Raw genomic sequence first — 26,011 nt, 5'->3', positions numbered from 1 at the left:
TATATTTTCTGTTTGTTAAGCTTATTAAATTTTTAAGTTTAATATATAGAAAAATGTCAAAAATTTCTAGATTTAAACGGTTTTTAGAATGAATAAATTAAAATATTATATGCAATATGAGAAAATGTTAAAAAAATAAAAAGTAATGTGATAATTAAAAATAAAATCAATATTTTATATTGAGAAAATAATATCTTATCTTTAATCAAACTACATTTATGTAAATGAAATTTTGTTGTATGTAAAAAAGTTTATTTTCGAGATAAATGAATTTACATAATATATGTGCATATAAACACAGTATTTTATGTTTTGCGCATTAATAGTGAAATTATACATGTGTACAATTTACAATGAGATTTCTTGTGAGATTCTACCGATATAGGAAATAACCTTATGTAGTCTTATATACCGTTATGAGATCCTCAGAAGGAGTTCATAACGGTATGTAAGACTACATAAGGGTATATACGGGTCTTCTGAGGATTTTAAAATATATGGGAGGTTGCCTTCCAATTAAAAAAAGTGCCCTCACTCTAGATTAAGACGTGACCGGATAATGATAATGAGTTTAGAATCGTAAAAAGTTCTCAATTATTTTTAATTCTAAGCTAATAAGATTCAAACTTTCTGTTTTAAATTAAACTGTTATTTTTTTAATTATTTTAATTCATTTCTAGTATTAGATTAATTACAGCAGGAATTAACACTACAGTCATATTTAAGAATACCTACGCAGAAAAAAACGATGATAAATAATTTTGTTCAATTTAAATCTGCATTTATAATTATGTGAAAACTATAAATGTGGATCTATTATTTTAAGTTTGGATTTGGAGGAAAATGTGAATTTATCATCATTATTAATTAAAAGTTATAAATTAATTGGTTTATTAAATTCAAAATATGTATTAGAATGATAACTATAGGTTCACTTTTCATTTTTGACGTGGACACTAATAAGACATTTTCCTATATCCACTATTGTTTAGACCAGACCCACAATGAAGAACCGGATGGTGACGGACTGGCCTAACATATCTCGGAACGACCGCCCCGAAAGTATCTTGGAGGTCTCCGCCCGGATTCGAGCAGGTTGCTATGCATAATCACCACGATTTCGTTAAATGTGATAAATGTCTTTTATATATTAAAAATTAAATCACATGATTATGCATACTCGCCAGTCTAGGAAGTAAATTTGATAAATAATGCATTCTCTTCGAGTAACTATTGGTTAGGAAATAACAAAATCCAGCACTGGATCGACGGATTACCACTTGTGCAGCTCACGAAAAATATGCCATATCGTCAAGACATTAAGTGTAGTACTTATAAAGCTATGATGGGTCACCCTTAAAAGTTGGGCTTAAGACATCATCCCTTCCTAATGATGCTGTAGCAGATATTCGCATCGAACAGAAGCTACAAGAAATAATTGAATCACTGGATCAAAATCAATGTCAATTAGATGCACCCAATAAAATATTTCAGAAAAAGTATTAAAAATGAACAGCCGTCATTCAACCAACCCGAAGTGACTATCCGTCAAAGTACAGTCTTTTTACAATCAAGAACAAAAAGGAGAACGTTGAAAAAAACGAGCAAACGGAAAAGCAGGTTTAGAAGCTCGAGCGAAGAAAATGAAGAAAATACAATATTAGAGCTGAAGTTTTCTGTAGACAAAGTAGGAAAAATAAGGAAGCTAAAAATAACAGATGTGGACAGGGAAAGAGGCGATCCACGGAATATATTGGCAGTAATATTAGCCATTGAAAATGATGAGTACTATCACTTGGAAACAAAGGAGGAACGTCTTTCACAATTGTTTGTCACACAGCACAGAACTCTTACAGTACAGAATGTACCAAATATTATCCTCTTATAGTGTTGAAGAAAAACATGAATTACATGATGTGAGAAGTACCAAAAATGCTCGTAAAGAAAAGTGAAATTCAACCAAATGGAAATATAAGGAAAGTGAAAAATTATGTAAATCAAAATGTCATGATAGTTTGCCATGTTTGAATAGGTACTGTAGTAATAATTATTAGAGTTCTCTATACCCAACAATTTGTTTGATATTTTGTACATATTATTGTAATATTATGCAGAAACAGATTTTTCTTAGTTTTCTTACACTTGTTGAGTTGATCTAATATTAATTTTAAAAAATGCATATTTTTGATTCATTTTATTAAAATTTGTTTAAATCCATGCGCTACTTTATTAAAACAAAATAAGGTAGGCAATTTCATGACATTTATCAAATTTATGAACTACATTTTGGAAATTATGCAAAAATTGCATTAAAAAAAATTATATTAAGCGATAACTATCAAGCTTCCAAATTCATTTAGGAATTACACATAATCGCCGGTAACAGTGAGAAATTTAGCGAAATTTATCAAACTCGGCAAGATAATTGGTGATTATACATAATAATATGGTATTATACATAATCGCGGTTGATCACTTTAACTGTATCATATACATTTTCGTAGTAAAAGTTATTATAAATTTCATTAACCTTGAAAATTATTAGCATTATCTGACTGACAGAAAAGTTCTGTTTTACTAAAAACTTGATAACTTAAGATGTTACTAGACATTCCATAATTAAATCATTGGCAAGTTATGAAGCGTGTAGTTAATTATAATATAAAAGAAAGTATTAATATAAAATTTACTTCGAATTTATTCAAGTTTATCGCATATACAGCTGTTTAATATGACAAAAATTCTTAATGAGTTTTTAGCTACACAATCTGCAAGTGGAATCAAATTTTAAAAAATATATATTTAGTTTTTATATTTCTTTTAAATATAGAAAACCTGTGTAAACTGGACTCGCAATGTACCAAATATTTTTTCCGGATTGGCAGATTTCCGTTTCGAACAGGTTTTATGGAATATCAATTTCAATTTTAAAATAAAAATGATTATTCATAATGCATTATACAAAATTTATGTATTTGGTTTGAGTTTAACCAATGACGTTTCAACAATTAACTATTTACTCTATTGAAATAGTCTGATTGGTAGTTTAGTCATTTGAAAAAGTATAAATTTCCGGCAATTCCGTTTTAGATTTATTATTTGCAAGATATCAAGATATCTGTAGATAAATTTCTTATCATGTCTCTCATTATTAAACTCTTTACATTCCTCGTGCTTTTCAAGTTGATGGAGTTTAGTTCTAACGAGGAGGGTGAATGTGGTATGTTTCATTCATTTATTTGTTTTTATTAAGTGCACTCAATGTATGATAATTTATTATTAATTAATAAGCACAGAAGAGGAATTGTTTTATCAAAACTATAATAATAGGAAAAAATAAGATTTTTGGAAAAAGTAGAAAAATATTTTATGTATAAGATTTCTAAACGTTAAGCTACAGATCACAATTTCTTTCAGGTACAATAATTACGCAAATACTACCTTTAAGATTCTAACACTGTTAATTCTATGAGTTTCAAACCTTTTTCATTATTCCCCCTAAAGTGTCCTTTCTATAAGAGATTCCATTCATACTTCTATGACTCAAAAGAACAGGAAATATTGAAATGGCGATTAATGAAAGAGAATGAATATTTTAAAAACATTTATTTATGCCAGTTAATAGTACAGAGTATAATATTGATTAATTTTACACTAACAATTTATTTCTTGAAGATAACATTAGGTAGCTGACCAATTTCTTTGCGTAGACATTCGTGCAATCTCAGACATTTTGCATGACTCTACTTAACATACAGTTGCTGGACCATCTGTAACTTATACGAATGGAACTTTAGTTTATAGTATTCTTTGATCACTCGAACGATGCACCTGTAGAGACACTGCGTGATGTCGAGCTAAACGCTGAGACAATAACTCGAATAGCAGATTTCAAAGCCGGACTTGTCTCCTAAAATTACAGACTTACATTGCATGCACTAACGGAACACAATCATGTCGTCTATATTAAAATTTCGAAGAAATTCTCTACGCGTGGTCTCCACACTTTCATTCTTGTAATATGCTTTGACCACAAGGACACGATGTGCTCCGTGATTGCTAATGGTAAGTTGTTGTTAGCAAGGTTTAATATGTCATTAAATATCACCTGCCGCCCGTGGCTGTCACAACATTTTAAAATTTCCTGGTTTTTTTTAGTCATCCTATACATGGTAAAAACATAATTATTAGGCCTAATTGATTTTATTTCGTTTCGTTGAAGATCAGTTTTATGCCTTTTATGTGTTTAGAAGCAATGTCAATAAAATAATATTATTTGGCATTACAAAAACAAGCAGAAAAAATGACACCAATTTCTGATAAGAAATCTCCAAAAATCGATGCGGGTAATTCTGTAACTGTACCAGTATCACGCTTTGACTAATCAAAAGGGACGCTAAAAATATCATAGGATTAGTTCTGGAATCGATTGATGATGGCTTCTACAAAGTAGGGACGCAAAATTATCAAATCCGATAATGTCTAGACTTATTTCAATAATTTTAAGCACGCATAGGCCTTTCTTCATTTATTTTATATTTACATAATTTCGTAATTTATTTTAGTAAACCTAATTTTACATCATTTTCTTTAATTAATTGTTTCTATTTTTCTGATTATTAATACAGTATTATATTAATTATTCTTAAATAAATATGGATTCCTTTTGCTTGGGGTGTCCTTGGCCAACACTGTGAGTACACCACTGTTATTATCGTATAATATCAGGCAATCGTCGACGTAGCGGTAATATCCGATAATACTTTTTAATTCTTCTTCCAATAATACCTTTCAGTGACACGCGAAATATTCTTCATTTCCTAATTAAAATTTTTCCGTATGTAATTAAATTAATAAAATTTTTGTTAGAAAGTTTTTTAGCTGCATTGTAAGATGATCTATTTCTCTATCTGGACAAGGATTTCTATCTACTTAGCCTAAACGAAAAATTTTTTAAAATGGAAACATTTTGTAAAGGAAAATTTACATATCACTCACGGGAAAAATTGGGACTTTTGATATTAAATTTTTTACACAGGAAAACTTTTAATGCAGTAAGTTTTTAACCAAATTCTACTGTACATGGTATATGAAATTTTCGCTATCCGGTATATTCGTTCTGGTTTAGGCCGGTTAAGAGAGACTCTATTGTAATTAAGCATTTTAAGTAAAAAGTATTACAGTATTTGATAAAATGGCCGGGACAATAAATATAAACTTTGAAAAATTACAAAAATTCTCAAATAGACAAAACTTTAAAATAGTGCCTTCTCACTTCGTCTCTTTCATACACCACTGAGAAATAAGTTTCACGGCGGAGTCAACCTTTCTTTATAAACTTCCCGCTTTTTTTTTAATTGATTGTAACATTGCCATTGGGAATATTTTAATATATTGAGGCGGACAAGAAGCCTCCAAAGAAAGGTAGACTCCACTGTAAAACTGTTATTTCCTGATGGTGTGTGAAATTCTCGAGTAAAGTATTGTCTACTTACGTTAAGTAGACAATACTTAATTCTGTCTTGAGTTAAGTACAAAAGTATTGCCTACTTGAGAATTTCCCACATCATCAGAAAATAACAGTTTTACGGTGGAGTCTACGATACTTTTTTAAAGTGTTGTCTACTTGATAATTTTTGTAATTTTTCAGTTTATAAAAATATATTATCAATCAAGAGTCACGGCAGTAGTTCCCAGTCAAGTAAAAAAGTCACTGACTGATCATATATACAGAAATCAAATTTCCGATTTTCGGAGATCGATTTCTCCGCCCCCCCAAACGTCTAAAGTAATTCCGAATATCTCGTTCGAAAGGGAATTGTTTTCTTAGTAGTGTGCAAAATTTCAAGATTTTCTAAAAAAGTTGCCGAAATATAAGTAATTGAAAAGTGCAAAAATTGTCAAAAAACCTCTATTTCTTTTTATTCATCCGGCATTACAGATGCTCGTAAAAAACTACAGGGTCAAGAAAGCTTAAATTTTAAAGTTAAGCCTTTCTCGTTATTAGTAAGATGCTTGCAAAACTTTCAGGCAGACAGGTCAAAGTTCACGGGGTTTCCCATAAAACTATTTCAGTTTTATGGAGGTTATTTCAAGGTTAATTTTATGCTTATAGGGATAAAATTGCATCGAAACAAATTAATTTTATTCAAAATGTTACTCGGAGTAACATGCGTTCGATTGGCGGCGCGTTGGCCGACCGAATTGTACAACATCGTCTTATATCTTGATGTAATAATACAATTATTAAACAAAAAACAATTCATATTCAAACAAAAATGAGATGTGAAAAATCTCAGATGTAAAAAAAATTGCGCCACGTGTACATTTATAAGAATTTAGACGATGGTCAAAATTTTTCTTAGGAGTTTTTCTTTGGTAAAAATAAGCTTGACGGTTGAAAGCGGTACCTGTATTATTCTTTTCTAATTTCGCTTCAAAGCACCGAGCTTATCTTTATCAAAGAAAAACTCCCAAGAAAAGTTTTGATCGTCGTATAAATTGTCATAAGTTTTTAATTGGCGAAATTTTTTTACATCTCAGATGTTTTTTGTTTGGATTATATTACTTCTATAATTACATTTTTTATATAAATCGATTTATTTTTAGTTATATCTTCGCATTTATAATTTTAACTATTTGTGTATTTTTCATTTTTATAAAGAAAACACAATAAAGGAGATGGAAGAGTTTTGTAAACCATGCGTAGCAGAATATGCATGTAGTCATATGGACGAGGTAAATTCTCAATTTACTTATATGAAAACGTGAAACTATCGTTAAATATTCGATATTAAATTATATTTATAATGTATTAATGATCATATTATTGTATTAAAAAGTACGATTTATTGCCCACAACGTTCAATTTTTGAATATTTTGAAAATATTAATTGGACTGAAGTAATTTCCGTAGAAAGAAATAACTACATAAATCGATTTCAACGCTACCATAAACAATATTAAAACTGAGTTGAGAAATTTTTATACAAATTATTTCATTAATTAATTATGTAGTGGTACTAGGCATCAGCACATTATAAGTTCTATAGCCAGCGACAACCTTAACTTCTATTTCCAGCTAGATGGTCGAAGTATTTAAGGAATCAGCCTACTACTCTGTACAACCTGAGAACAAAACCGAGCGGATCGAAAACTCCGGGAATTTTTCGATCCGCTCGGTTTTGTTCTCAGGTTGTACAGAGCAGTAGGCTGATTCCTTAAATACTTCGACCATCTAGCTGGAAATAGAAGTTAAGGTTGTCGCTGGCTATAGAGCTTATAATGTGCTGATGGGTTCTCCCGGTTCCCACAGGACGGAAAAAGTCCAAAACACAGCCTATAAATTTATAAGGTCTATGTATTTTGTAAAAATTGTAATAATATAATGTTTCATGTATATATTTTTCGACTCTCCGCCCCACGGAAATTAAAAGGTCCTTTTTCAAGCCCATCGTTGGTTCGGCCAAACCCACAATGGCCGGGCGGTGAGGGACGGTGCCCAAGATATCCGAAACAGATACCGCGCGAAATATTCCTGAAGTTTTTCAGCCTGCCTAGATTCGATCCCTGGTTCGAATCTGGGCAGGTTATGTACTATCGTTTATTGGATTAGACTTAATAACGGAATTGAACGAACCAAATTTGTAATTGTCCAATCTATGGCTAGAGTAAAAAATAAACAGAATAAATAGCGGATAATTTATGTGAACGTTTCCAGAAAATTAAAAAGAACGAGAAACTATTTATTGTGACATCGTCACAATGCCTGTCTGCAATTTTAATCATATTTTTAATTTATTGGGCTGCAATTTTCAAATTGCAGACCTATAAATTCCCTCTGGTGTCCGTCTGTCTGTTTGTGTGTTCTTCCTTTTTCTCGAGAACGGAGTTAGATAGACGAACGTCGAGACCAGACGTGGAAAGCTTAGGGATAGAAGGCCCCGATTAACCATAAACAAACATTGCACTGGAAGTCAGGTTATTTCAAATCAAAAATTTTCTCCAGAACAGGTAGTTAGATGACCAGTATGACTCTATTGTTAACAGGAAAAGTAAAATGTACAGAGGCAACGCACTACTAAAACTAAGAGCATATACAGTCGACCCCCACTATAACGCAGTAGATACGTTCCGCTTTATAAGAATTTCGCGTTGTAGGAATCCTTAAATACATGAGCCAATCACAGCCCGACACGTGTGAAGTTTACGGACTACGGCTGTTTGAAAGGTTTTCTTCCATAAAATTAATCGATTCTAGACTAATTTGACTCAACATTTCCAAAACACGTATAATTTTTTGGGAATAATCCGTATAAACTATGCTATAAACAAAAAATTGTAGGATTACTTACCGAGTGTGCACCGTTCGACGACGCCATTGCTTAAGCTTGTTTTCGTCGCGGAGCAGCGCACCAAACGGCGGCCGCGTTTTCTGATAAGTTATTTTTCTGCGAAAAATTCGTTGAACTTTGGAGACATCATTAATAGAAATAATTTTTATGACCGTTGAATAAGAAATGTTTTTTCACAAGAAATGTATAAAATTACAGTACTGTATTAGACTTACAGTACCTAATTTAGGCCTATATACTGTACAGACGATAGTAAACTCAACTTACCCGCCTAAACTCTCCGTAGCGTGTAAGTAGTTCGGCTGCTCTTCCACTATTGGTCCAGATTCAACCAATCCTGTCGCGACACGAGTCGGCGATGACGTTTTACCGCATTTTACGAGTCTCTTTTAGTGTCCTTATACGAATACGGTCGCAATTTTTTCGCAGCGATATACGAATCCGCATTACACGAACCCGCGTTATAGAGGGTCTACTATATTTTAAATTAAATAAATTTAAAATATCATTAAAATTGCAGATAAGCATCATGATGTTACAATAAATAATTGCTCGTTTAATTAAAAATATATGTTATCGATGTTACTGGGTCTTGCCCTTATATAACATACTTTTCTTGATAACAGTAGTCATGCGTCATCTATCTAACTCTGTTCTGGAGAAAATTTTTGAATTGAAATCATATACCTTCCGGTCTAGACCAGAAGTTTGTATATAGTTAATCGGGGCCTCCTTCCTCTAAGATTTCTATATTTGGTTTCGACTTTCATCTATCCAACTCCGTTCTCAAGATCTATTCTCGAGAAAGACAGGCGGACGGACAGACAATTAGAATTTATATGTATGCAATTTCTTGAAATTGTAGTCCAATCAGTGATTATGAACCATATTGATTTCTGAAACCAACTCATTAATCAAATCATCCAAAGGAATTAAGTAAAATTCTATGGTTTGGTGGCTAATAAATTGTTTGTTTATGTAGTAGTCATTATGTCTTTTCGGAAAACAAAGGAAAATTTAAAATAATAAATTAATCGTAAAGATATATATTTTTTTCTTTTTGTCCTTATACTTATTAAACGTATTACATTAAGTTACAAACAGCCTATTTATATTTAGGGCTTATCACACCAGTCAGCACGAATACAAATTTATTAGATTCAATATACAATTAAGGTACAAAGAGAAAATTTTACCAAGATTAAAACAAATACCGATATGTATAATATATTAAAATTACACCCAATATGCATTTCGGATCTTTGGTAGTCCCTCATCAGTTTGTGTTATAATTAAATCCATAAATAGTATACATAAAAGTTTCGTTAGTAGGCCGTAATGAAGACAACGACATTACAATCAAAAGTTTAAAAACTGGATATCATGATACAAGTGTGGTATGGCTTCTTGTTCAATCACCAAATAGGCCATAGAGAATTCTGCACATAATTAAACATAATCCGTTATTAACAATATTTTACGTACTAAGTCTATAAATCCATGGTCTCATAAGGAACTCTTTACCCTGCCCCGCCTATTGGCACTACAGGGTTTAAAGAGACTATGCCTTGTTCATCGACTGGTCGGTACCTGACTCGGTAGACAGGGACGTCATAGTTGGGCCCTATGATGCATCATTCGGACTCCCGTCCGCACCCCGGCCCAACTCACTAACTTGGCATAACTTTTGTTTGTGCAGCCTGTACTGCACTATTGGTCCACATAACTAAACCTTTAATAGCTCACACAATAATGTAGGAAACACAGACAAAACCTACAAGTAGTAGGTATACGGACAGCGGGGCCCTGACTCCAGGTGGAGGGGGCCCAAGTAAGCCAACTATAACCTATAGATCAATAAGATCTATGATTTCTCCCATTAATTCCTTTAGTTTCTTTAGGTTCCCTTTACTAGCTGCTAGCGTTCGAAGTACTTGTTCAGGGGGCTTGGACCAGTCAACTTGGTCTGCCCCTAGGCGGAAGTCCCTTGTTAGGGGACAGTCAAGTACGTAATGCCTCGCGTCGCCGCGAGGACTACCACAGGGGCAGCTACCATCTCCTTGTCCAAATTTGGACTTGAAGTGGGGGAACCTCCCGTGGCCAGTTAGGATTTGAGTCGACAACGAGCAACAACTTATCGGAGTGAGGCCAACTACAGGCACGAAGGCGTAGGTTGACCTACCTACTGTACTAAGAGTCCAGCGTTCTCGCCAGCTTATCATTGATCGTTGCAGTAAGGTACCTTTTATGTATGTAGTCGAGGGATCTACCGTCCTCGTAACAAATGGGCCACTGGCTCCCGCCTTTGCCAGCTGATCGGCCCGTTCGTTGCCCAGGATGCCGGTGTGTCCTCTTACCCACCGCAGGACAACGTGTCGTTCGTGCCTCGCCCTCAGTACCCTACCTCTGATCTCATGTACCAATGGGTCACGATGGTACCCGTCGCTTAAAGCCTGTAACGACGACTGGCTATCTGAGTAAACCGTGACCGGCTCTGGACCCGGATGTAGTAGGATCCACTGGGACGCCCCCTCCAGGGCCACCAGTTCCGCCTGGAACACGGACGCCTCCTCGTTCAGTCTGACAGTTCTGCTGTACACTTCAACTCCGTCGGAAAAGACGCAGTATGCGGCGCCTACTAAGCTGCCGTCCTTCGAGCCATCGGTGTATATCTCAACACCGGTACCAGTCGGTTCACCGACTTCCCAATCCAGTCCGATCCTGAGGGCAGGATGGATCTTTAGTACGTCCGTCTGACGCCTAAGTCTGATTGGGTACTTCTGATTACAATGCATGGGCACAATACTTACAAAGGATGCTCTTAAAGGATCGGCTGAAACATTACAATGCAAAGCTGCGATGTTAACACGATGACTCAAAATGCACTCTACATGCAATCGGCCAGCTGCAAACACTACAATCCCTGCATTGGACAGCAAAGTAAGGGAGATAACGATGTATATTTATAATCTATCACCAGGGGAAGAACGACCACAGCAAACAACCTGCACGACTGAAATACACCCTCTTCGTCACCAAGCCAACGCCAAATCTTATTTAAATTGATATAATCATACCAGCCATCATTAATTTTTACTCCTAAATTTTTATTAATTCTTTTTTCTTTTTTAACTTTTAAAATTTTGATGTTTTCATAATATTTCCGTTAAAGTTTGAGTATTATATTTTATCATTAATATGTTCTTTTATTCGAATGATTAAACATCTGTTTGTTTCACGTACATATATCATTTTATCATTACAATTACAATTGAATTTATATATTACATTATATTTTTTTAAAATAAGTTTTCTCTCTATTTAAGTTATTCGGACGTACATGTTTTTGTAATTTGTCATGCTGAGCTAGTACCACAGTAATATTTTAAATTTTTATAATTCGTTTTTTTAGATACATAAGTTTAAAATACTGTATTTAGTAGTATGTTGATTATTACTATGATCATCTTCACAAGTATTATCATTATTACTGTACGCATTATAATCAATTTGTTTCAGCCAACCCTTTAGAAATCTGTTTGGATAATTATTTAACAATAAAGTTTTAAAAACATCACGTGTTGACTGGTGTGATAAGCCCTAAATATAAATTAGTATTCTTAAGTTAATATAATACGTTTAATAATAAACGAAGTTCAAAGTTAAGATAAAAGAAAGCAAACTTTTAGCAAACATATGTTTTATTATCTAAAAGTATTTTTCTTTTGTCTCCCTCACCTTCCTTTGTGAAAATTTTGAAAAAAGGAACAAAAATTTGAAAATGTGTTAAAGAGCGAAATATTTTCTGAGATAAAAATAAATAAAAATGAACTCAAAATGTTAGAGTATGAAATTATTTATCAAGCATGAAAAATAAAATAATTGAAATTAGTTAATACGTTTATAATCATAATTTTTTAAAATCATTTTGAAAATAATTTAGGCTATTTCTTATTCAGATAAAGGAAAAAATTGTAGTGTTTTAAGTTATTCATGAACTGACTGTATAAACTTCGAAATTTTATTTAATTGTGAATGTATATTGACTGATATTTATCGTTTGTCCTTCTTTAATCTCGAGAACGGAGTTAGCAGATCAAGACCAGATACTGAAACCTTAGGGGCAAGAAGCTCTGATTAACTATGCAAAAATTTCCGATACAAACCGAAAGTTATGTTATTTCAATTCAAAACTTTCCCTGAAAGGTGTTAGATAGATGACTGGCACAACACTGTTCTTAAAGGAAAAGTATGATGTACAGGGGCAAGCCACTACTAATTTGAGGTGGAGAACATATATTTTAAATTAAATAAATTATAAATATGATTAAAAATTGCAGCCCGGTACTGTTACGATGTCACAATAAATAACTGCTCGTTTATATGTATATAAATATATATAAAAATGTATTGTTATATATATTTATATTTATATGTTTATTTTATTTTTATTTCTTTTATTCTTATTGTATTGTCTATTTTGTAATTTAATTTTTGCAGAGTAGGACGAAATAAGAATATTTTCTATTGCTGTGCAAAATAAAAATAAAAAAATAAATCCAGCAACAAGTTGTATAACTTTCCCAGCTATTATGAGATTTTATTTTATATGTGATTTTTATATTATTAATGACAAAAAATAAAATATGAGTCTAGCGCTACCTGTTATGAGATTGTGTTATAAAAACTTTTTATATTAATAATAATTATAAAAAAACTTGATTTTGAGAGTAGGGACGAGTTTTATAAAAGAAATTGTAAATGTTGGTAACGAGTAAAATCTGCATAAGTTTGACCCCTCTCGAAATATAACACATGACCCCTCTATCTCTTTTGATCTTTAATCATAAAAATTTAATAGCATCAATGTTCCTTATACACAAGCTACTATGCCAGATTTCATTTCTTAATCTTTACCCCATCCTTGGATATTAAACGAAATAAATGCCCCCCACACACATCTACGGAATTTTTTCCGTTTTTTGGCTTTTTTGGATTTAGCAGGTCTGAAAACATGAAGATTTGCAAAATACTCGAAGGGGTTTTTGCAAATCTTCCATGAATTTGACAGGATTCCAATATTTTCCTTTGTTTTGTATACAAAACAGTTGGGAAAATATAAATGTAGCAACGAGTTGCATAACTTTCCTTTCTGCTATGAGATGTCATTTAAAAAATTACTTTTATATTTTTAATTACAATGTAATAAATAAAATTGTATATGACGTCATCTGTTATGAGATTTTTATTATAAAAATTTTTTTACATTTTTAATTATTATCGAGTGGCAAAAAGCTTAATTTTGAGTAGTGATGAGTTTCATTAAAAATTGTAAATGCTAATAACGAATAACATCATTAAGCCCGACCCCTCCCATGATATAACACATGACACCCCTCTAGCTACCTACTCCCCCGACCTTTAACCACCAAAATTTAATAACATCAATGCCATTTATGCACAAGCTCTTATACAAACACACAGAACAAAAAAATCTTCCGTGGATGCGTGTGTATTGGCATCTATTTCGTTCAATATCTCAAGATGGGTAAAGATCAGTGGCGTGCCGTGACATTTGATGATAGGGCAGCTGTGTTTCTGTAAGAAGCCGCCTTCCTGGGGCAATCAGTTAATTCTTTAAATGTATTTTTAATAGATTATTTATCTGACGTAATTAATAAATAAACAAGTTCAATAAAATTACCTCCGTTATTAGATTCAATAGATTCCCTATGTCCTCTAAATGCCGATTCTCGCTTTGATAAAAACATATAACATCTATTAATTTAAATATATCTATTAGCCGTAACTATCTCGTTATAATTTTCAATATTTATTTTATATTTCTTACTAATGTTAAATTCTATTCCGCTTTGATTTCCAAATCGCTTCAAATACGAAAGAATCGACGATTTTTTGTGTCTTTTGCCAGCTAAATCGTCAAAGCCATTCTTATTCCACACACTAATTTCATTTGAAAATAGTAGGCAAGCCAACAAAACAATTTTTGCATTTTTATGCATCTACAGAGCCATTTTATCGTGAAAATGTCGAACAAATTTTTTTATTGAAGCGTTTATATTTAACTTAGGCATTGGCCGTTCTCTTTTAATAATGTTTTCTTTTTCATTATATGATCTCGAGCCAAAACTTTTTAAAAATAAATTTTCAATATCGCAATTACATTCCGAATCGCTAGCCACGATATAAGGGCTAAAATTAAAAATAAAATTATAAAAACTTACTTGGTGAAATAAAATGTGTGGTGGATATACATGCCTGGTACAAAATATTCTTCAATTGTATGAATATACTTTTAAAGAAAATTATAATTAAACATAGCTTTGTAAAGAAACGTACATAAAAATAACATAAAATATTCTTTAATTTTTAAATCTTAACCACTTAGTCAAATAGTTCCCTACGAGTGGAATCAGAGACGGTCCTGCTAGGTGTGTGGTGCGTGCGTGAATGCGGCTTGCCAAATCCCGAGGGTGCCGATACCGGTTAATGTCAAATGCCTCTTTTGTCGCATTACTATATATCTCAAAGGACGCGACAGGGTTGTTGTAAATTTTAAACGTTTCATAGCTGTAAAAATCTAAATTTGTTAAACTTAAAAGTCATTTGTTTTCTAAGAAATTCGTTTTAAGACCAGGTGTCCACGGAAATTTCCAAAACTTACAACTTTCCGGTCACTCTCGTTGAATTGGAAAAATTTCTGTTTATATTATGTCTAATATTACTAAGAAACCAGTCCCCACTGTATTCGGCCAGAGATTGGGTCGGTTAAGCTTTTAAGTAATATTCCGGCTCTTTTATCACAGTTTTATTTATGTCCCCAATTCCCTAATCTCTTAATTATTTAACTACTTCTTAAGTAGAAATAAGTCGAAACCAGTTACTTTGTACTCGAATATTTGTAGTCTCGGGAAAAAAGTGGAAAGACAAATTTTTATGACAACGGATACATAAATATCGTAAATTTAAGGAAAATAAATTCTAGAGCTTTTTCTGTACCTCGTGCATCTCTCTCATTCATTACATTTTGTTGTAAATGGTTGATTTTGTTGCAAATTGTTGATGCTACCAAAGTAACAGTTAATTTTTTTAACACTATACAAGAATTGTACACGTTTTTTTGTACATCCCCTTAAAGATGGAACATAAAAAATCGTACTATCACTGCTTTAACATTGAAATCCGTAAGTAATATAAGATGGGAGAGCGGAATAAAAGCAGAATAAATATATCAAATACAGTAGAACCTCGATTATGCGGACTAATTGGGGATGCAGGTAGTTCGGATAAGGAAAAATTCAGATAATCGAAACAAATACTTTAATTTGTCTTTTAATAATAATACAACACGTTTTCTTTTCGATGACATATCGGTAATATTAAAAATAAATACTGTACTTAAATCGTGATCAAATATTTAAGAAACAAACGTACGTATTGAATTTGGACTACTACTGACCAGCGCTAACAGACTACCTATTGTTTAAAAGGTCCTCTGGTGACGCAAGAAGACGGATTATATAAAATAAAAAGCAGTTAAAACTGCATTTTTATGAATAAAACTTTGAGAAACTATTTATCGTTTTATGACGAGTAAAATTTCTTCGTCGCGTTCGCGGCTTTTAAATAATGCATAAACTTTCGAGGCGCGAGGTCCTTCGGACCATGAGGCATAGACGGTGGCCCACGTCGCCCATGCCTTACGCCGCCCTTGGTCATGGAAATGATGTAATTTGAATATAAATTATTTATAAATACGTATGTCAAGTTATATTTTTATTACGACGTAAAATATATTTAAGAGTTTACGACCACTATGCTGGGTGAGACGTTGAAACAAAAAAAGTTATACATTCCATCACGTACATAAACAGTGTCGTAATTCACCAAGTGCAAATCAGCAAATTCGTAAAATTTTTGTTTATTTTGAACAATCCAGATAATCGAAAATCCGGATAATAGAGGTCCGGATAATCGAGGTTCTACTGTATTTTAATGGATTTTTTTAAAACTCTTGTCAACTATACAGAACTATCATAAAAACATACCAGTAAATTTCTATCGGTTGGGTTAAGTTATAAATCTACTCGTGATTCACGTAATTGGGCGAGGATGGCCAAATATCTAGCAGGCGGGCGGCTAACAGCCCAGAACCAGTCCTGGATAGAATTGGATGCGTTATATGTGTAGCATCCACCCAGGATCGTAGGCTTCCACCAGCTAAACCGGGTGAGGTTGGTGCTCTGTAAAGCACATGCGCGAATCTGGCGTTTTGGATGCTGACAATACAGCGCTCCACTCCGCCACTAATATTCGAATATACAATAGCAATCTTATCTTTTTTTTCACGTGTAGTATAGGAATTTGTAATAAGATACATAATGCGGTTATAATAAAATATTGTGCGATTATTTTCATATAATTAAAATTAATATGTATTTATTTTTTAGAAAATACAAGGGAAGCGGCGCATCCACCGCTTTCAATGACGGCACACCACTGGTAAAGATTAAAAAACGAATGGTAGCTTTGCATGATAGCTTGTGTATAAGGGCACTAATGCTATTAAATTTTGGTAGTGAAAGGTCGAGAGGATGGAGAGGGTGGTCATGTGCCATATCTCGAGTGGATTAGGACTTAACAGAGATTTTACTCGTTGTTAGCATTTATAGTTGTTGTTTTTTTTTCTTTTTACAAAACTCACCTTTATCCTCAAAATTAAGCGTTTTGTCAATTTATAATAATTAAAAGTATAGAAAGTTTTATAACAAACTCTCATAACAGATGGCTTCATACACAATTTTATTTATTATAATTAATGATATAAAAGTTATTTTTTAAATAAAATCTCATAACAGCCGGGAGAGTTTCGCAACTTGTTGGAAGATTTTTTTAATTTTTTGGGTTCAGGAGGTCTCAAAACGTGAAGATTTGCAAAAAATTCTGAGAGTCAAATTTGACATGATTCCAATACTCTCTCTGTTATGTACTGTATACACAATAGCTGGAAAAGTAAAAGTTCGATTTTAAATGTAAATTTTATAAAATTTATAATTTTAAATTTTAGATGAAGAATGATATAAGAAATGACTTAGAAAAACAGCGTAACAAGAGTAAAGTAAGTAAATTTTATATATTTCAGCTTACAACAAAACAGACTAAAATTGATTTAATTTTACAGGATATTAGGTTGGAAGACGTAAAGTCTTCGGTTGCAAAAAATGTGATAAAGGTAAGTTGTTTTTAATCAATTATATTATTTGATATGATTTGGATGCAAGTTGGAAACACGGAATCAGTTTTGGGCGTATTAAAATGATGTGATAATTTTGTCAGAAATAAGTTTTTAAGTATTTAAGAGAGTTTCTATCAGATATAACTCGATCAATTGCTATTTATTAATTTTACTGGCGGTCCTCACCAGCAATGAAATCGATTAATTTGGATGAGAATACAGAACAATATCATATTACGAACTTTCTGTGAAAATTATGAGTTCAACTAATTTGAGAATATTATGATTGTAACAGAAACTGATTCAATATCAATGAGTAAAGGAAATTATTTTTCACTCATTTCTGAAAAATACAAAAGCAAGATTCCTAGCAAGATTCATTATGAGAAATATCAAATGAATAAACTGGTTTATAACCAGAGTAGGTTTTGAAATTACACAAGGATTACGTTCTAAGAAGTCAGAAATTTTAAATTTTACTATTAAAACTAATAGAAATGCAATTGTTAGGTTTAATGCACACAAATTTGATCCTACTAACACTATACATGTGAATAATACCACACTAATGAGCAGTTTCAACGCATAATACGTGTACGGTTGATTGCAATTTATTTTGTTATGCGTATGATCTCTAGCAGATGGCGTTAAAAATGTAATGCTTTTTCTATGGGAAAATCTTTTCCAGAAAACGGAAGCAGATAGAAAGAAACAGATTTTTGCATTAGAATTCTGTTTAATTCTATTAACGCAAGCTTCGGAATTTAGAAAATTGAGTTTGTTAATTTTCTACGATTTTAAAAATTCCTAGATGATTAACGAACCGAAAGAATGTGCTAGAGAAAGTGTGACTGCTGAAATACAGTGTGTAAAATATAATTTGATTATTTACTTTCCATTGTTTATTTTATAATTTAATTATATATTCAGCCTGAGTCCATAAAACCGGAAAATCAGGACCTCTTCTGGCCCCAAGCTTGCCTGATAATTGATCTGTTACTGTTAAATTGAAATTGATATAGTTCGTACAAAATAAACAAATAAAACGAGCAATTATTTATTGTGACATCTTCACAATGCTGGACTGCAAATTTTCCTCACAATTCTAGAAGCATCTTGCTCATGTACATCATACTTTCCTGTTAACAGTAAAGTCATGCTGATTATTTAACTCTGTTCAGGAGAAAACTTTTTGAAGTAACGTGAAGTAACCGATTAACTGTATACGAACTTTCGGTTTGCACCGGAAGTTCGTATACAGTTAATCGGGGCATCCTGCCTCTAAGCTTACCATATCTGGTCGCGATCTATCTAACTTCGTTCTCAAGATTAAGGGCAGACAAATAGACAACTGAAGACAGTCAGAATTTATAGGTCTACAATTTTTGAACATTGCAGCCTATTAACGCCAATAGTGATTCGTTAAAAATTATATTTGTTAAAGATGATATTATGGATAAATTTTAAAACTTAAATATATAAATTCGAAAAATATTTGTTCTGGATTTGGAATAAGAAAATTTTTATCAACGATTACCTGACATTTAAATACAAGAAACTCCTACTATATTTGCAAGTAAAAGAGTAGCAAAGGGAAGATAAGATAAAATAAGTATAAAGTTAAGTAGAGGGCTGTCTGTTCAAGACAAACTTAGCCCTATAGTAAGGAAAAGAAGTGAGAAGAAAAGTGAAAGTAACTAGATTAAAAAAAGGAGGGGAAGGAAGGCAAGGGTGGGGATCCATGGGCCGCGGCACCGCATTTATTAAAAAAACAGAAATAGATATAAAAATTGGCTAACATTGCCTAATACAGATTACAGTATTTACATAGTAATTGATCCTGATACATTTATAGGAACAAATGGTTACAATCGTCTATACAACAATCAGATTACAGAATAAACAAAAAAGAATTTTTTTTTAGTTTACAGAAAACAGCAAACGTGGTTACATGGCCAAAAGATAAAGTATTAACCTTAATTATCGATTTATGTTTTAAATACAAGTATTAAAACAAAAGGTTACTAAGGTTACAATTTCTTTAAAAAATTTAGAATTTTTCAAAGTTGAAGGCAAAAAGGCCACAGTGGGTAATTATTGATACAATGTGGGCAATACAAAATGGGCAATTGCATTACGAAGATGTAAACAAGTGGCTACAATGCCTAACAGAGAAACATTAATTACATGGTGGTCAGTTCATTTCAGAGATCCTCTTCGCTATTGGCGAAACTTTCATCACTGATGTCCTCACTTGTATTGTCCTCAAGAACAGGTAGGCTATTTCTGGTCTGAGATTGTTCACTGCTTTGCGATGGGATTGCTAGTTTCCTGGTGTTTTTGATGAATTTGGTGAGATGACGCAAGAGGTTTTTGTTGTTGAATATGTCTTTTTCCTGTGGAGGCCAAGTCATTCCCTGCATTATGCATTCTCTGTAAAGCTGCTGCCGTTTATCCTCGTAGTTAGTGCAGTAGTATAGGAAATGTGTTACGTTGTCTTCAATGTTGTCGGTCTCGCATGTGTTTGTTGTTGCCTTACCAAATCTGAAAAGGTATGACCCAAAGTTTCCATGCCCAGTGAAGCACTGGGTGATTTCATAGCCTGGTTTAAATGTCTTATTTTTTTCCTATCCTGTATCCTTGGGATGAAGTTGTAACAGCTTCTCCCAGTGTTGGAGATCTCCCACTCCCTTTGCCACAGTTCATCGACAATTTCATGAAGGTGATTGTGTATTTCAGTCTTAGGAACCCTACTATACGTAATTTTGGAATCGGTAGTTGCAGCTTTTTTCGCTAGTTTGTCGGTCCTTTCATTTCCCTCATGACCCCCATGAGCTTTGATCCATTGAATAATTAAGTTATTTGTGCCTGCTATACTTTGGGCTAGCTGTATTGTCTCCTTAGCTAATGTTGAGTTTTTTATCTGGTTTTTTAGAGTATGTAACACCACCCTACTGTCTACATTTACTTCTATTGTTTCTTTGGAGTTGTTCATATTAGTTTCAATGTAGGCTAATGACCTGTTGACAGCCCACAACTCAGCTTGGGTTATGGTGCAGTGAGGAGCAATTTTTAGGCTCGCCTGATAGACATGTTTACCTTTCTTGTTTGTGATGATAATGCCTGCCCCAACTCCAGTAGTTGTCTTGGAGCCATCAGTGTGGATGATCCATTTTGAGCTTTTACTTTTAGTGTTTGTCATATCGAAGATAATTTTGTACTTGTTTTCGTCAGTTAGCAAAAATTCAAAAAGGACCGTGTTTTATGTAACTCTATGTAACCTGCCCGAGTTAACTCGGGCGAGGAACTAAAGGTGTTTTAATTAACTCTTCACATCCAGATGTCAGTGATTTGTTTTTAGAGTGAGCTTTTGCAATTCGGGGATTCCCCTTGTACATGATACTTACCATCGACAAGTCGCTATTACATCATTCTGAGTTTCGCATTGAAAGGTATAAACTGTAATTGTTTTGAAATTAAATTTTATTTTAGCGGTGTTTTGTTCATTTTTATAATAAGTAGCCAGTTTAAGTTTTGCTGATTTCAAGTTGCAGTAATAAGCAGCACATTTTGATTTCTGGATTGAAACGTATAAAGTGAGTGTCGTAAAGTTTTATTTTTCATTAAAAGTTTTTGCCTTCTCAATATCGTATGTCTAAATTTTTCTAATTTCTTTTCTAAGATTTTATTTGGCCCAATGGAGGAAAAAAAAAAAAAAACATCAAAGACAATCAATTTCGTTGGAAACGAAAATTGCAATTTTAGATCGCTTAGCAAAAGGAGAATGATCTACGGCGATTGGAAAACATTTTAATTTAGGCGAATCTACTGTAAGAGTAATTAAGAAGAATGAAGTCGCAATAAGAAAATCTGTCATTTCTGGTACAAAATTAAGCGCCAAATTATCATCTTACTCAAGGGATGTATTATTAGAAAGAACAGAAAGAGCTCTCGCAATTTGGATTGGGGAACTAATTCAAAGAAAAATTCCTGAAAGTGGTTATTTAATCCAGGAAAAAGCTCTTCTGTTTTATGAGTCAATGAAACAGTCAGAGCCATCAACTTCCACTTCCCAGGCTGGTAAAGAATTTTCAGCTAGCAAAGGATAACTAACCGAGTTTTTAAAAAGAAATGCACTTCATAATATCAAGATTACAGGAGAGGCTGCGTCAGCAGATGAAGGAGCAGCAAAAAAATTTCCACAGGAGCTAGCGAAAATTCTTGAAGATGGGGGCTATTGTGCCGATCAAGTGTTTAACGCTGATGAGGCAGGACTGTATTGGAAAAAAATGCCTAACTGTACTTACCTCGCAAAAGATGAAAAAACTGCAAGTGGACATAAAGCAAGTAAAGATCGAGTAACATTATTACTTTGCAGCAATGCATCAGGAGATCGGATGTTGAAACCGCTCATAATAAATCGATATCTTAGACCACGTGCTCTAAAAGGCAAAAATTTAAAACAACTGCCAGTGCATTGGATGGCTAACCCGAAAGCCTGGATGACATCAGGCTTTCGGGTATGGCATAAAACGAGACCTTACAGTATATAGTCTACACGGTTTTACGTATCTTTTTTAATCGTTCTGATTTATACTCATTCGTTAGGTGCAAACGTAAAACGTACAATGAACGTAAGTTACACGCATAGAAAATAAATGTTTGCATTTTTTAATTATCACAAAATTAAACCTTTGTGAAATTTTAAATCTTTCTTTGGATGTATGACAACTTAAATCTGAAAGGAAATTTGATGCTTTGTTATACAAAGAAATTAAATTTTGGGTCTTATCAGTTGTAGTATATTGAATGAGATGACTTAAAAAATGTTTTTTGATTTATATTTTTTTAATCGTAAAAATTACGGAAGAACGTACCAAGGAATTATATTATTGTAGTAACGTTTGTTTCGTTAAATTTTTTATATATTACTCACTACTCATTGTATACTAATTCTCGTTGAACTGAATCATTTTTATAAATTACTTGGAAAAAGAAGCCATTAATAATATCCCATAAAAAACTAGTGAAACCAGGTTGAAAAAGTAGAGCTCAGCAAAAACATCTAAATAAAAGAAACTTGGAAGTTGTGGCATAAGAATAGTGCAACCAGGCAGTAAGACTCAACATGTGAATAAAGTACACATTACACAGACTACAACTGCAGGAAGTTAGGTGCAAGCAATGTCACCATGGTAATGTCACCATGGTAATGGTGTCATCAATGGGATGAAGCAAAGTCACCATGATAGTAAATCAGAAAAATAAGAATCGTCACAGAAGAAGAGGTTTGATCTTTACGTTGTGCCTCAAACTTCCTTCATTGACACTTTTTAAAGATGTCCTAACGTTCAGCCAAAGTATTCCTTTTGAACGGTTCCGACGGACAGTATAGGCTACTGAATTTGTAGAAATATTAGCTACTCTTCTCGAATTCCTTGAAATCTCTATTCTTCTGAAGTCTTCAATCTCTACTTTCTCACAGAATGCTGAAATTGGAATTTTATGTTTAAATAGATTGTGTTTGCTATATGGTTTATCCAACAGCAAAAAGAAATGGCAAAATTGCAATGTGTATATAAAATGAAATTGAATTAAATAAATAAATAAAAATGTAATGATCATTCCCATCATCGTCCAGAAGGCCTAATATATTTTACTGCTGACGCATACTCTGTCTTAACAGCTACACGCCGACTTCACACAACTACACAACTGTGAAACGTGACAATTCCCCCTAAAAATTCATGCGTTTACAGAACATGAAAATCCACAAAACAAAAACATTTTCTGTTCATTATTTTAGCTTTACTAGTTTTATTTTCAAAATATACGAGTACGAACTATAAATTATCCAAATTTACGTTTAAAAATATTAGAATTAATTTTATTTTTTCAATACTAATTGAAATATGATTTACAACGAGAATAACGCCAGGTTCAATAAATCGAATTATTCAACTTCGAATAATCGGATTCAACAATATAGGATTTTATAATGGATTTGAACAAAATTAGGGTTTCTCTAAAGGGATCCCTTAACCCGAGAAATCCCGCAAATTTTTTAAATGTTCACGTTTTTCTTATTTTGTGTTAAAGTTGAGGAAATTTTGCAAATAGAAAGTATAATTAACTCACAAACTGTCAGAATACATTTGTATTTAATAATTTTAAGGTTGCTTATTAGTTCATTAAATGTTTGTTTGTTATGACATGTCATAGATTGTCAATAATCAATATGCAGCTTATTTACGGCAGGACTGAAAATTCTTTACTTGTCAGAACCTGTAATATCTTTAATAATTACTCCGATGCTGTCTTAATTTTTAACCATTCCTAGTAGCTTCGATAACTGCATTATGCAAGGTTGTGCAAATTGGGCAAGAATACAAACAAGTATGAAGTTTTTCTTCGTAAACTTGATTATTAAAGCCAAATGAATTGCCGAATTATCGAGCTGTAAGCTTGATGCCGCTATTAAAGCAGCCGAGGTAAACAAATCAAGAATACTAGAAAGCAAAATAAATACTGCAACGAATCTCGAAAACAAACTAGAAATTTTCGAGGCTACAGGTAAAAAACACATAACATCTGTCTTCCCTTAAATGAATTAAAGATGACTCCACCCACATCAATTGAATCAGAAAAAGCATTCTCGATAGCAGGACTGTTCTTTACTAAAATAAGAACCAGATTGAGTGATCGGAGTAGGCCTATTTATCATCTTTGCTTTTTAAAATCTTATTATAAAAATTTACCTCACAAAATTTATATAAAAATTTTGTGAGGTCGCCAAATTGGGAATAAACAAATGTTAGGATTTATCGGATGTGGGGTGAATGGAAGCGCGGCAGACAGCTGCAGTTACAAATAAACCCGTTTATTTATGCTAAATCTCACATTCTATAGATCGTCTCGTCGACTGTTGGTGCTGGTCCGTAGAGTCGATGGCTCTGGGGCGGTCGGGCAAGATGCTTCTGTGAAGGTCAAAAAGTCCGGTGACGAAGTGTTGAAACCCAAAACAGTCTAAGGCAGAAGGGTGAGGTGAGGGATGAAGAGTCCGTATAGCACTGAAGACTAGACAGATGACTTTATAACAGGAGGCAGAGGAAAGTCTTCTTTGTCCTTGAGATCCAGGCTTTTAAAGGGTTCTTTCCCCGAATCTCTAGCTTTCCGATTAGTCGGTTTCTTGTATCCAGGTAGAGAGACGGCCGAATGGCCGAGCGGTCAAAGTGGCAACCTACCGCTTTGGGGACGCAGGATCCAATTCGGACGGGTAAAATAATCCCCAGGAATTTTTCGGGGGTGGTTCGTCTCTCACCACTCCGCCACCTCATTGTGGGCCTGGACGAACCCATAATGGTCTTGCAAAAAGTGGCCCTCAGGGCGGAAAAAGTTTTTTAAAAATCCAGGTGGATAACAGACCATTTTGGGCTATGAAAGGTCAAATTCGATACCGCATTTTATTCGATCAAGGGAAATTAATTGCACTTTGAAACTCATGCTCGTATTTAACTATTGTTTCGAATTCTTGTAAGTCTGACACATAATCTCCGCGCTAGATCTCCTTTTAAGGTTATTTAAAACCCTTTCTTGTAACTAATAATTTTATTCTTTTCCGATTTTATTTGCATTTTGTTTTGTGTTTTGTTTTTCCTCGGCTTTTCTTTTACGAGCTCCAGAATCAAAGCCCGATTCCCTGATTTGACATTTACACAGTATATTAAATTTTTAACACGTGAGCTCGAGTATCGCTTGGGCCTGACAGTTTTATTTTAAAAAAACCTTCTAAGTTAAAAGTTTGATCTAAGTTCTTTTTTTTTTTTTAAATTTTCTAACTCAATTCAAAGGATTTTTTTGTTGTAAGCAGTTTCCGACAAACTTTAATAAATTTTTCTATTTGTGAAAATTTTTACGTAATTCAAAGATAATTTTTAATACATTTTTTTACACAGCATTATTAATATTATTATTTTGGAGATTGCAAGACGTATTAAATTACTTAAAAATGAAAAATAATTATATCATTTGATTTCGAGATTTATTTTATATTTTAAAAATAATTAATTATATCCCGGGATTTCCCGGAATCTCGGAAAACAGATCACTTTTTTCTCGAAATTCCGAGATAAGCAAAGGACTAGGAAATGAGAAATCCTAAACAAAATTATTTTCACTTATATGAATGGTGTAAATATTAATAAATTCCATTATTATAATTATAAACAAAAAATAATTTTTAAAAATAATTCTGTTTATTTAAATTTTTAGAAAGTTAACACTTACAAGAATGAGGAATGTGAGAAACGTCAGAATGAGAAATTAAAAAAGGTAAGAATGTTTTAAATATTTTTTTTACATCGCATATATTTCAAATAAAATTTATAATTTAAAGTATCAT

The 26,011-nt window shown here is 32.9% G+C and overlaps 1 protein-coding gene across 1 annotated transcript in view; it reads left to right on the top strand.

The window, feature by feature from the left end:
- Nucleotides 1-3,077: 3,077 nt before the first annotated feature.
- Nucleotides 3,078-26,011, top strand: part of LOC111627438 — a gene marked incomplete at its 3' end in the record, with an annotated part of 35,385 nt that continues 12,451 nt past the window's right edge. The window contains exons 1-5 of the mRNA XM_023371006.1: nucleotides 3,078-3,220; nucleotides 6,665-6,738; nucleotides 17,443-17,493; nucleotides 17,557-17,607; nucleotides 25,882-25,941. Coding sequence (XP_023226774.1) covers nucleotides 3,139-3,220; nucleotides 6,665-6,738; nucleotides 17,443-17,493; nucleotides 17,557-17,607; nucleotides 25,882-25,941 — 318 coding nt within the window. The remainder of the gene's footprint in view (nucleotides 3,221-6,664; nucleotides 6,739-17,442; nucleotides 17,494-17,556; nucleotides 17,608-25,881; nucleotides 25,942-26,011) is intronic.

This window comes from Centruroides sculpturatus, unplaced genomic scaffold, assembly GCF_000671375.1.
Source record: "Centruroides sculpturatus isolate CEXI.00-Female unplaced genomic scaffold, Cexi_2.0 scaffold281, whole genome shotgun sequence".
Taxonomy (NCBI): Eukaryota; Metazoa; Arthropoda; class Arachnida; order Scorpiones; family Buthidae; genus Centruroides; species Centruroides sculpturatus.
Note: the sequence above shows the minus strand (reverse complement) of the source record. Positions and strands in the feature narration are given on the sequence as shown.